The 13,014-nt window shown below is 47.3% G+C and overlaps 1 protein-coding gene across 1 annotated transcript in view; it reads left to right on the forward strand.

The window, feature by feature from the left end:
- Positions 1–13,014, forward strand: part of Dock2 (dedicator of cytokinesis 2) — a 419,098-nt gene that overhangs the window by 44,523 nt on the left and 361,561 nt on the right. The window contains exons 4-6 of the mRNA XM_028894904.2: positions 1,829–1,884; positions 2,690–2,786; positions 8,197–8,345. Of these exons, the coding sequence (XP_028750737.1) occupies positions 1,829–1,884; positions 2,690–2,786; positions 8,197–8,345 (302 nt within the window). The remainder of the gene's footprint in view (positions 1–1,828; positions 1,885–2,689; positions 2,787–8,196; positions 8,346–13,014) is intronic.

Here is a 13,014-nt window from a genome sequence, read left to right on the forward strand (position 1 = left end):
CCTCAGCAGAGTGAGTCCGCTCCTTCCTTTCAGATCTGTGCTCTTGGCTCCCACGCCTGTGCCTCACTGTGCCCACGCGGCCTCTAGTCCCTCCTCTTCCTCTATTCTTTAAGGTGGTCTCTGGCACCCTCTTCTCTTTGCAGCCTTGGCTAATATGCCATTTGCTTGTGACTTCCCCTCCCTCGGGTCCCCAGGAAATGGTGCCCTTTGTAGTAGAAGCTGACCTCTGCTCTTCCCTTCAGCATTGTGTGGGCATTCACTCGTCTCCCCATGTGACATCAAAGGACAGGCCTGGGACACCCTTGCAGATGACAGGGCCACTCTGTCATGTCATCTTCCCAACAGCAGGCACTTGCTTTGCCTGTTTCAGTTTTTCCCAGCTGGTGCTCAGCAAAGTGAGTGGCTGCATGTCCCCTCCGTGCACGATGCTTGAAATCATGGAGGAATTCCTAAGCAACCAGTAAAGCTCCCTTGCCACCTGGGCCATGGTTATGAAGCATTTTTCCCTGATGTGTTGTTCAGGGTGGCACAATCCTGCTCTGCCTTCTCAAAGGACAGTGAGTTAAATCCAGGGAGGAGAGGTCTCACATCTTAGAAGCTCCAGTAAGGCCAAGGACTTGCTTCAGACCCAGGGTCCCCTTGACAACCCCAGCTTAAGGGATGCTGCTTCCCTGGAAGTGGACCGGAAGGGGAGAAGCAGAGAAGCAGAGAAGCAGAGCTCATGTCTCCACAAGTGAGGGGCTCAGACCTATTTTCTACTGATTTCTCTTCTTATCCACCTGGGAGGACAAGTGCCCATGATGGTACTGAAGTATCCTTAGGGAGTAGAGTGGAGAACAGGAAGATCTACACATATGGGTGTCAGAATTTTCCCAGGGGCCTGCCCTGAGAAGCTTCCTCCCAGGGTCCTGGGGAAGACTCTACGGCCGGTGTGGGGTTATTCTGTGGGATAAGAATAAGTACACCAGGCTCTTTTGACCGTGCACTTTATTCCTCTCAGACAAAGTTCTGTCTACACAGCTTCAGTTCCGTCCTGACGCTCAGTTCCTCTCTGTCCCTTCTCTTCCTGTCCTCTCATAGCCCTAGTCATAACTAAGCTCTTATGCTCTCGACCTCATCCTCGTCCTCCGTTCCTCTGCCCTCCATCTTTCCTTCCTCTTCTCCTGTTCTGACCCAATCCCTACTCATCCAAAAACTCTGCCCTGTTCTCTCTTCTCCAGCCACAGCCATGTGACTTTGCCAGACCAGGAATTCTGCCCCAGCCTTCACTCATACCTGGTTATACAAAAAACCCTTTTGTCCTGGGTCAGTAGCTCTGGAATGCCATTAGGCAGGAAGGAAAGGGATGGTCTGAGCTTCATTTGCACAAGAAACAAAGCTATGCATCTACATAGGAGACAGGTGTTGTCTCTGTAGGGGCGTTACCTAGTTCAGATCAGCAGTAGGTCTGAGAAGCTTATACTGTTTGCCTTTATGGCCCAGGAGTTATGGGCACACAAGAAATTGATAGTAGGAAACAGCTGATATATTAAAAGCCAAATAATATCAAATATTCCCTGATATTTGGCTTTCCTCTAGGAGAATTCCTTGACCCCTCTAGGTATCGCTCTGCCGTATACAGCTGCATCTCTGTTTCATCTACTTGCAGCCTGCAGCATGTGGGATTGGCGTCTATGCCTGCTCTGTCTGCTGTCTAGATTGTTCTTCTGCAGTCGGATGGTCTTGAAATCCAGTAGCTTAGTGGATAAAAAATAAAACCTGGGCAGACAATGAGTCAGTTACTTTTCTGTGATGTGTCTTCTATCCTGTTTTGTTTTGCTTCCTTCAGGGCATTTTCCCGACATCCTTCATCCATGTCAAGGAAGTGACGGTGGAGAAAAGAAGGTACTTGTGGGGACCCGGGTGAGAGACTCAGTGGCTTAAGTGTCCTCCTTGCAAGTTGAGTTCCTTCAGAACACATGTCAAAGGAGCTGGGCATGGTACTATGTGCTTGCAGTCCCAGTGCTGAGGATGGGGGTGACAGCCAGGTCCCTGGGGCCCTCTGGCTACCTAGCCTAGCCTGCTTGTCAAGGTATAGGCCAGTGGGAGACCCTGTCTCAAAACAAAAGTAAAGCCACAAAAAAGCAAAGGCAGGGGGTTGCCCCGAGGAACAGTCCCTCGAGGTCCTCTGGCTTCTGTATAGAAAGCACAAGTGTGGACACTCACAGCCTGCCTCCCGTCCCCCGACACACAGTGGTACTTGTATTATTTGCCAGGCTGGGCTCTCCTGGCTCACGGATGCCTTTGTCTAGTTAGCTTTGGCCATTTGAGCTGGCAGATATGCAGGGCCCAGCTCGTTCAGCTGCAGTGTGGCTGTGTGTATTTGTGTCTTCTCTCTCTCTCTCCACGAGGAGCTAATCCAAATTGATTCTAGCAGGAATCTGATTCTGAGGGGGGATTAGTCAGTTTGGAGAATCCGACTTTTCACTAGTAGCTGCCTTTGGGCCTTATTTAGAGAGAAATCCCATGTATTTACATGATGCAGTCTGTGCAGCTGCCAAAGCCGGGGGTGGGGGTGGGTTGGGGTGGGGTGGAGGTGTCTCGGCAAGCCTCCTCCCCACAGCTGCCGCGCACTGCAAAGTTCCTAGCCCTTTCTCTCTTTTGTGTCTGGGTCTCAATTCCACCCCTCCTTCTCTCCCACCCTAAATAGGAACATAGAGAACATCATTCCTGCAGAAATCCCACTGGCACAGGAAGTGACCACGACGCTCTGGGAGTGGGGAGGCATCTGGAAGCAGCTCTATGTGGTGAGATACAACCTGTTCCCAGGACTGAGGAGCCCTGCAGCTTCCACTTGGGTGGAAGTCTGGCGCTGAGCCTTCAGTGGAGCTTCAGGACAGAGAAGAGAGAGCACACACTGTCATGTATGAGGACATAGACCCAGAGAGGTTAAGCGCTTTCACTGAAGCCACACAGCTAGCAATGACAGCTAGCGTCAATAAGGTTGGGTGGGAGCCTTGTGTTTTTAAACAGGCGCAGAAGCTGTTGAACTTGGGTTTGCACATGAATTGCCTTGATATCTGTTTCTAAAACAAATCCTCCAGGCTTAGTAACCTGCCTCTTTAATATTCTCGGGGGATTTGCTTCGGTGTTCTGCCGACCTGAAATATACTCTTGTCATGTATTAATTAACTGATGGCTATTGTCTTCAGATTCTCGAAGATGCTTTGACCCTGAAAACACAAAGACCACATTTTATGTGTTTTCTCTGTTTCAAAGCAAATTTAATTTAAAATTCTCCTTTGATGCATCAAAGCTTCTAATGAAAACAATTAGCTAACCAAATGATTAGGCTGAGAGCGAAAATGTCAGCCAAGGCTCACTGCAAGTTTGTTATAGCTGACGCACACCCACTGATGTGTGCATGATGTCTGTAGACTCACCTTCTATGGTAAATATTGACACCCATACGGAAGTCTCCAAACATGAGGTGATAGGCACATTGAATTCTGTAAGCTTTCACGCTTGTCAGTAAAATTTGGGGTATGTATTTTTCTGCTTTTCACCACTATACTGAAGCACCTGAGGCAGGCTGACTTATTACAAAGAAGCATTCTTGATGGCAGGTTTCCAGAGTGGTGCTGAACATCAACATAGGAAGAGACAGGGAAGATTCTTGTGTGTGTGTGTGTGTGTGTGTGTGTGTGTGTGTCTGTGTGTGTGTGTGTCTGTGTGTGTGCGTGTGCGCGCGCATTTATTTGATTACTCTCCCTCATCTTTTCAATCATTTGGGACTCCACCCTAATGACCTTATCTAATCCTAATCACTTTCCCAAAACCTCATTTCAAAAAAAAAATCACAATTGGGTTAAGTTTTGAGTCTTAGTACCTCACGATTGGGATAAAAGTCTAACACATGAAACCCTGTGTGCTGCCGTGAGGACCGGCTTTCAGCACTCAGAGATAGATGTGCATGCACACACGGGCCAAAGCTTAATTCTTCATTTTGTTTTTCTCTCTGCCTGTTGTTCCTGCCCTGGTCCTCTTCCCACTGTTTTCCTTTTGCTTCTTCTTTTCAGTTGTTTCTCTTTCCACATTTCCTGATCTTATCTGTTTACTTCTTTCCCAATGTTCTCCTTTACATCTTTCCTTCTCCTATTTTCTCCTCCTCTCTCTAGTTTTCTCTTATCCCTTTTATACCTCCTAATACAAAGAATTCTATGCAAGAAAAGATTACCTCATAACCACAAGTTACAGACTTTCCAAAAACAAGTTACATAATTTTACATTAAGACCACAAGTTACATGCTTTTCTTAGAAGCCCACAGGTAGCTAAACATTTTTCTTCACCCGAAAGTCATGATTCTTTTATAGTTGATTAACAACATTTTAACAAGCCGTGTCTAGTTCAGCCAGTTCCTTCTGTGCCGCAGGTGGATGTTCACAGTTTCAGTGTGTGTAACAGATTTTTATTTTCTATCTAGAGAAACCTTAAAGAGTGGCCAGCTAACCATCTCTTTTCTTTTTCACATGATAGAGTCATTGAATTCCCCTTTACAACTTTGTTTTTTTCAAGATGCATACTGGGGCCTGTGACTAGCTCTGTAAGCTACATGACCAAGGAACTCAGGCCGAACCTGGGGTGTAGGGACATAATTGTCCTCTTTAGCCACCAACCTGTTCTCTCACAGCCAGAATTCATAATGCATGAAACTATCTTGTTTTTATTTTTCCATCCCCTGCAAATCTCATATCTAACAAAGGGGAAGGTGACTTTTAGTCTATGGTTGTCTTTTTTTTTTTTGTATTTCTTCTTGGAGCAATGGGCAGAATCACCTAAACCACTTCCCTAATCGTCTTTACTCACTGTCCTAATCACCTATGTCTCTTAGGCCAACTCAAAAAGTCCAGTTAAACCACATATCTAACAAATCGTTGCTCTTCTAAAAGCCATCTTCAGTATGCTCTGCAAGTAAACTGCCCAGTGAGGCGTGGGATTTCCCCAAGAGACCGTCACACTCTACCAGATACAGTGGGATCCTCTCACACAGTGTTCCCACCGTGCCGCACACAGCAGGGGCCCGGCAGCCCAGGCAGGAGGGAGCACAGCAGGAACAAGGGGCGTTCTGGAGACTGGGGACGGTCTCCCGGTCTCCCTGGGCTTTGCCTCTCCAGGGTTTAGCTTCGCTGTTCGGTAAATTGTTCTCCATAGGCTCCATTGCTGACTGCAGCTCCCCTGACGTGGTCACCGGCACCTGTAGATCACTCAAATCATATTCACACAAGCAGAGGAGCAAACAGGATCCTTGGGGCTTGAGTGATTTCTTATTCATTGCACTGCTCTTTACATAGAAGTACTTTACCTCTTTACACAGGTACTGTAGAAATCCAACATTTTGCTCTAAGATGCTTCTATAGCAAGTCAACCATGCCTTCTACCCTACGGTAGGAATAGTTAAGTCATTTCACTGCTGTGTCTATGACTTTAGCCATATCTGCACAGCATATATGTGACACGTACTACCTAAATTGGATGTCCTTTTAGTAGACGTAGAAAATTTATATGAAGAATGTCACAGCACGCCCTGTCACCCCAATATCACATTTCTGATTACTCCAAGCCAAGTGCATGCATGACAATTCCGTTAGTCACTGATTGCCTAGAGTTGGCCTTAGACTCCTTAACCCAGTCCTCACTTCAGATGCCAGTTACAGCCAGGGTCCCCAGGCCATCTGCATTTCTGTTGCAGGTGGCTACAGACTGTGGGATCCCCACCTGGGTGACCCCTTTCTCACGGTAGGTTTCAAGATTCATTGGAATTTCCCAGACATCAGGAAAGTGCTATACGGAAGATGACAACTGTAGTGTAAAAGATACAAACCCAGGGTCAGCCTGATGGAAGAGACAGGTAGGGCAGTCATGTCCTCTAGCTAGTGCACCCTGTCTGTACCGCCTGGGATGCTCAGGCAGCTTATTGCTCAAGAGTCTTAATTAAAGTTGCATTATGTAGACTCAATGCATTGTATCATCTGCCATTGGAGAGACAAGGCAGCTCAGAGTGGGGCTGAAAGTTCTGCTCTCTAATCAATTGTGTGGCTGGTTTTTCTGGTCATCAGACCCCATCCCGAAGCTATTTAGGGGTCCACCAAAGTTACATTATTAGCACAAAACCACCAATGGATGGAAAGAGCTCTTTCAAAACCATGGAAGACATTCCTGTTGTTTAGTATGTATTTTAAGGGCTTTATGAGCACTGCCCTAAACCAGAGACAAAGGCCAAATATGTATGTTTTTCATTATATCACAACACTTTTCCTAAGGGAGAGGTAAAAGTATTTGGCATCGTTGGAAGATGATTTTCCAAATAAGTGCAGTAAAAACAAGATGGGCCAAGGATGGCACTTAGTGTTAGAACACCTGCCTGGGCAGAGGTTCACCTGAGCACTAGTGCGCATCCCTTGCCTTCTGCTCTCCTGTTATGCACGAGATGTGACCAGTTGCTTCAAGCTCCTGCTGTCTTAACTTTCCCACCATGATGGACTGTACTTGGCACTATGAGCAGGAATAAATCCTCCCTCCCTTGAGTTGCTATTTGTCAGGGGATTTTACTGCAGCAAACCAAGTGTTGTTACTCAGTGCTTATTATAGTACCTGTCAAAAAGCAAGCTCCGAGTCCCAAACCTTCCTTCTCTGTTAAAACATGAGTTGAGCTGAAGAGATGGCGCAATGGATGAAAGTGCTTGCTGTGCAGGCAAGAGGACCTGAGTTCGAATCCTCACACCCTGTGTAAAAGTCAGATGTGCAGTGTGATCATCTGCAGCCCCTGCACTGCTAATGTGAGATGGGAGGCAGATTTAAGAGAATCCCTGGATGCTCCCAGACCAGCCAGGCATACAGAGCAGGAAAAACTGCAAGAGACTCTGTAGAAGGAGAGGAGCACCAGCCAAGGCTTTCCTCTGACCTCTATATACATGCTGTGGTACAGATGTGTCTGTATTCATATGCTAACATCTGTAATACACACACACACACACACACACACACACACACACACACACACGATAATAAATGTGCAAGAGGAAACTATGCCTTTCTATTTCTGTTAAAGATGGAAAGAAACAAGGGCCACATGATAGGTCAGGGTTACTTGACGTTGTATCTTTGTCCACCCACCCTGCATCCCACAGAAGCCATGTCTTAGGCATGCTGCCCTAACAACAGCCCCTTCGATCAGAGAAATAGTTCTGGTCCCCTGTCTTAAAAGACCCAAGCTCTGGAGCTTCCATTATAGCAGGTGTTCATGATGACGTTCATGTACAATGAGCCCCTTTGTGTTGGAAATTCTCCCACTTTCAGCTTGTCCAGTTACCTGAGAGAGATGACGTAAGCGTAGGGAGATTCTTTTTGGTTCGTGGCTTCAGTCATTGATTCTAGCTCCATGATTTGGCCTGGCATCATCGAAGTATGAACACATGGAGGAGAAGAACTGTCTACATCGTGATGGACAGGAAGCAGAAGGTGGGATGTGGGGTCAGAGACTTGATAGAACCTCCAATGACCCACCTCCCAAAGAAGAGCCATCAGTGAGGAGCGAACATTTAATACATGCCATTTCATATTCACATTGTAACACCTCTCGTGGACACAAGTCAGAAAACTCTGTTTCTTTAGCTATCTTATATATTTACCAAAATGAATGGAAGAAAATATTTGCAAAATGGACTGTCTTTGAGTACCAGTTTTTGGCTATTAGATTTATTTTTTATTTTTATTTTATGTGTATGACAATTTTGCCTCTATGCATGTCTGTGTACTGCATGAATGTCTATTCCAGCAGAGGCCCAAAGAGGGGTTCAGAGCTCCTGGAACTAGGGATGCAGAGAGTTAGAAGCCACTGTGTGGGTGTTGGGAATCAAACCTAGGTCCTCTAAAGAGCAGCTAGTGTTAATAACTGCTGAGCCATGTTTCCAGCCCTGGCTGTTAGATTTTTATTTATTTATTTTTTTAACTGGGAAGACATTGGGAATAATTCTGCTTTTGGAAAATTCCAGTGGCCCAAGGAGGAGGAATATATTGGTAGCTGAGCATCGCTCTGTCTCTTCACGGCTGGGCAAGGTGGGGAGAGGTCTGATTGTGCACTCCTCACCCACGACTGGGGCCTAACTTGTTGAATATCTTTGGTGTGGGTAGACATTCACCATGTTTCTGTCTCATAGGCCAGCAAGAAGGAACGCTTCCTTCAAGTGCAGTCCATGATGTACGACCTGATGGAATGGCGGTCCCAGCTCCTCTCAGGAACTCTTCCCAAGGATGAGCTGAAGGAGCTGAAGCAGAAGGTCACGTCGAAGATCGACTACGGCAACAAGTACCTCTTGTCTCTGAAGACCTGCTTCCCTCCCCAGCCTCTCCTTCTTCCTCTTCTTCCTTAGAGAAGCCTGGTTTCATTTTTAGACGGGGAGTTTGACACTTTCTATTTGGGAGAAGGCTGATACCTTCTCCCCACGTGTGTGTCTGTGTTATCACACCCGGGGGCGCAGGGGCACACAGGCTTGCTTCTGCGGTCGCTATTACTGGGTTCTGCACAGATTTAGGACACTATTTAACCTACTTCCGAGGGACGGGGGAGTGCAGCCATGCTCATTTCAGCTTGCTGCCACTGTACCTCTGCGTGGACAAAGCTCCCCTTTAACTCATCGTGGGAGCTTTACTGTCCCATGCCCCATTTGGAGTCACCCACGCCTCCAGCTGACTCACACAGTTACAGAAGTGTTTACCAATGGAAACAGAGGCAAGAGGTGGTTGACATCTGAATGCTCTGGCGTTGTGGAGAAAATGAAACAAATTGACGAGGCAAGGCTGTCCACTGACACCAACAGCAGTAACGTTAGTGTTAGAATTAACACGCGATTGGTGCTTGTTAAACACCAGGCTTTGTGCTGAGTTTCTTACAGACATGGTTTCACTTAATTCTTTCAATAACTCTGTAGGGCATGTAGTTTTATTATTCCCATTTTATTCTTCATTTTGGATGAAGGAACTGAGGCTCTTAAAGACATGAGGCTGGGCTGGAGAGATGTCTCCAGAGTTAAGAGCACTCATTATAGCAGGGTGGTGGTAGCACACGCTTTTAATCCCAGCACTCAGGAGGCAGAGGCAGACAAATCTCTGAGTTCGAGGCCAGTCTGGTCTACAAAGCAAGTTCCAGGACAGCCAGAGCTACACAGAGAAACCCTATCTAAAAAAAAAAAAAAAAAAAAATCACTCATTGCTCTTACACAGGATGCCAGTTTAATTCCCACACATACATGGTGACTCACAATGCTTATAATGCCAGCTCTAGGGGATCCAACCCTCCCTCGTGGACTCTGAGAGCATCTGCACTCACACATGTGCATGTATGTGCACACACACATGAACACCAAATAAAAATAAAATAACTCATTTTTTTAAGGAATGAAGTTAGTTTTTCAGAGTTGCATAGCTGGTCAATGGCACTCCAAGGTATAGACCAGCAGGGTATAGACCAGCAGGATGTAGGCCTCCAGGGTGTAGACCCCCAAGGTGTAGACCTCCAGGGTATAGGCCCCCAGGGTGTAGACCCCCCAGGGTGTAAACCAGCAGGGTATAGACTCCCAGGGTGTAGACCCCGTGTAGACCCCCAGGGTGTAGGCCCCCAGGGTGTAGGCCCCCAGGGTGTAGACCCCCCAGGGTGTAGGCCCCCAGGGTGTAGACCCCCCAGGGTGTAAACCAGCAGGGTATAGACTCCCAGGGTGTAGACCCCCCGCTGTAGACCAGCAGGGTGTAGACCCCCAGGGTGTAGGCCCCCAGGGTGTAGGCCCCCAGGGTGTAGACCCCCCAGGGTGTAGGCCCCCAGGGTGTAGACCCCCCAGGGTATAGACCGGCAGGGTGTAGACCTATGCTGTTGGAAAACTATAAAGCCCCTCCCCCTTTTTTAATGTCCAAACCCCTAGGCATATTTTCACTTATTTCAGCATAAATGTGTGAAGCAATTATAATTAGATTGATTTCCTCCTATGTGTGGGTACTGCAGAAATGAAAGTCCCTATCCATTAAGGGCTACCCAGGGCTACAGTCCAGTTAGGAGTGTGTGATGAGCGAACAGCTGTGTATTGTCATGAGTTTGATAACTTAGGAAGCAAGAATGCTGTTCATCGATTTGGAGATGGACACTAGGGGAAGCTCCTTGAAGGAGATGGTCCTTGGGTTTTGAAGGATAAAGAGGTTTTCAGCTGCCACAAAGGGGGCATCGAGGTATAGGAGAGATCATTGCATGTTCAGAGACTGCAGAGGGGAGCTGAACCCTGGGCCGGAGGGGGAGTCTCTAGAGAATAGGAGGACATTCCTTGGTAGTCAGTCAGGCTCCCTTGCCTTCATCGAGTTCACTAGGATGAGGCTCCAATGTAGAAAGCTGAGGCCAGTGGTCACCTGCTTCCCATCCCAGAAGTTTGTCCCTCTGCTGGACCGCTGATGGCATCTTGGAAGTGTGTCCAAATCTATTTCCACAGCATGTCATCCCACAGTGATAGGGTTTTCCATGCAGCTGCTTTTGCCATGGGTCTGCTAGTGTCTGCAGATGAGGACAGTTGCAGCTGAGCCTGTGGGAATTGAGGGTGTTTTCTGCTTTGCAGAATAATCTTCAGACTTTATTTCCTCAGTGGGTCTCCTGAGAAGGTCTAGGGTGGTAGAAATGACCATCATTTAGAGGAAGTCCTCCTCAGTTCCCTTACTGCCCCTCTGGCTGTGGTAGGTATTCCTGAGCCCCTGAGTACCCGGAAGAGCCAATCATAGTCTCTGTCCTCTGAATCCATGACTGTCTGAGTCATCTCCGACTCTGTGCTGGGGTGGTGGTGGGGGGTTCTCCCACAGTGGTAACTGAATGAGTGGAGGGTGATAGTGAGAGAGGGGAGAGGAAGACAGCTCCCCCTAAACTAGGCTCCCCTCTGTAACAGTCCCTAGCCCAGTCTGATGTCTTCAGTTTCAGCCATTCCTTTTGGGGAAGTGACAGATGTCCTACCATGGAGACCGGGGACCTGAGCTCAGGGGTCCTTTGCTTCTTGCTCCCCTTGCCCGCGGCTTCAGCTGGAAGTGAGAGAACTGGGCACTTTACTGTTGCTCTAATATCTTGGGCTCGTGGCTCTTCTACAGGATGGATGGTTTCCTTGCATCCAGGAGGCCAGCATCTGGACAGAACTTCAAGGCAGCAAAAAGAACATCAGAGCAGATGGATCTGAGTCTTGGAAAGATGTTGAGTCCCTCCATTCCACTGTTCAGATATCAGACCTGTATTGTAGATTGTATGTAGGGTAGTGTCTTTGGATACAGACTTATGTGTACTACAGCCTCCATGTGAAACAGGAAGTGAGTAGGCACAGAACACTGGTGGCAGCTTTCTGAGCACTCTCTATTTGGCAGGAATATTTTAATCACCTCCCACATATGAATTCAGCTCATCATACAATGAGCTTAGAAGGTGGGTACTCTACAAGGAAACTGAGGCTCACAGGGTGCTAGGTGCTTTGACTCCAGAGGCAGCAGCCAGGTAGTATAGCTCCAGAGTCCAAGTGCTCCCATCCTGTGCTCTTCCTCCAAGGGTCTGCATGGCTTAGTGAGGGAGGCAGAGAAGCCGAGACACTTTGGGTGAGAAGACATACCTACCTATCATGGGTGGAGTGCACACAGACAAGAGGGGTAAGGAAACGAAGTGGATGGCAACTGCCCTGACTGACAAGCAACAGAAGTCACTTCCTGGGTGTTCCAATCTCCTCTGTTGCTATGGGAAACACTCTAACCGAAAGCAACCCAAAAGTGGAAAAGATTTACGTGGCTTACATTTCTAGGACACAGTCCATCATTGTGAGAATTCAAGGCAGGTACTCAAACAGGAGCTTGAAGGAGAATTCATAGAGGAATTCTGCTTTCTGGCTCACTCATAGGCTCATGCTTAGATAGCACAGAACCACCTGTCTGGGGATGGTGCTGCCCACAGTGGACTGCAGCCTCCTGCATCAATTACTCATCAAGATAGTTCCCCACAGACATATGCATAGGCCAATGGTCCTCAACCTCCCTAACACTGAGACCCTTTAACACAGTTCCTCATGCTGTGGTGACCCCCCAACCATAAAATTATTTCATTGCTACTTTATAATTATAATTTTGCTACTGTTATGAATCATAACATAAATATCTGATATGTAACCCCTGTGGGGGTCATGACCTGCAGGTTGAGAGCCACTGGCATAGGCTAACCTGCTCTAGGAAGTTCCTCAATTGGTGACTCTAGGCAGTCAAGCTAACAATTAAAACTAACTAGGACACTAGGTGAAGGGTTGCAATGGCTAATCTTAACTGTCAGTTGATTGGATTACTAAATGCTGAGGATGAATAAAACGTTAGTTCAGGTGTGTCTGTGAAGGTGTTACCAGGGACCCTGAGAACTCAGGCTGTTGTAATTCCTTGATGGATTCATAGTATGGCAGCATTATTGGAAGGTGACGAGAGGAAGTAGGTGTCTATGGGATGTGTTCTTGGGAGCTACATCTTACCCTGCTCCCAGCCTGGATCCCCCTTTCTCTCCTTCAAGGCCACCATAATGTGAACTGCACTGCTCCGTCATCATGTCCCCACCTGAATTGGTGAGCCAAGGCAAAATCTGTTTCCCTAAAGCATTTGGTGACAACAACCAGAAGGTCTGGTTAACACAAGTAGTCACGAGAAACTCAGAGCAACGGTCAGGGAAATGGGTGATGAACGCAGACAAGTGCTAGGAAGGAGCCTTGAGGGTCTCGTAGAGCAGCCTGGATTTGTTCAGTGTGTAATGGTGAGCTTGGCAAAATCTAGTATAGGTTTCCTTTATGCTCTTTCTTTTAAAAATATTTGTGGGGTGGGGGAGGGTTTCCTTTCATACCCCTCCTCAGATTTGTAGTATTACTTTTTTGAACAGAAGAGAGCAATGGGGCTCCCTCCTGAGGAGACCGCATCGAAACACCCCGTCCCCCAAAATGAATAAATGC

Source organism: Peromyscus leucopus, chromosome 8b (genome assembly GCF_004664715.2).
Source record: "Peromyscus leucopus breed LL Stock chromosome 8b, UCI_PerLeu_2.1, whole genome shotgun sequence".
NCBI lineage: Eukaryota > Metazoa > Chordata > Mammalia > Rodentia > Cricetidae > Peromyscus > Peromyscus leucopus.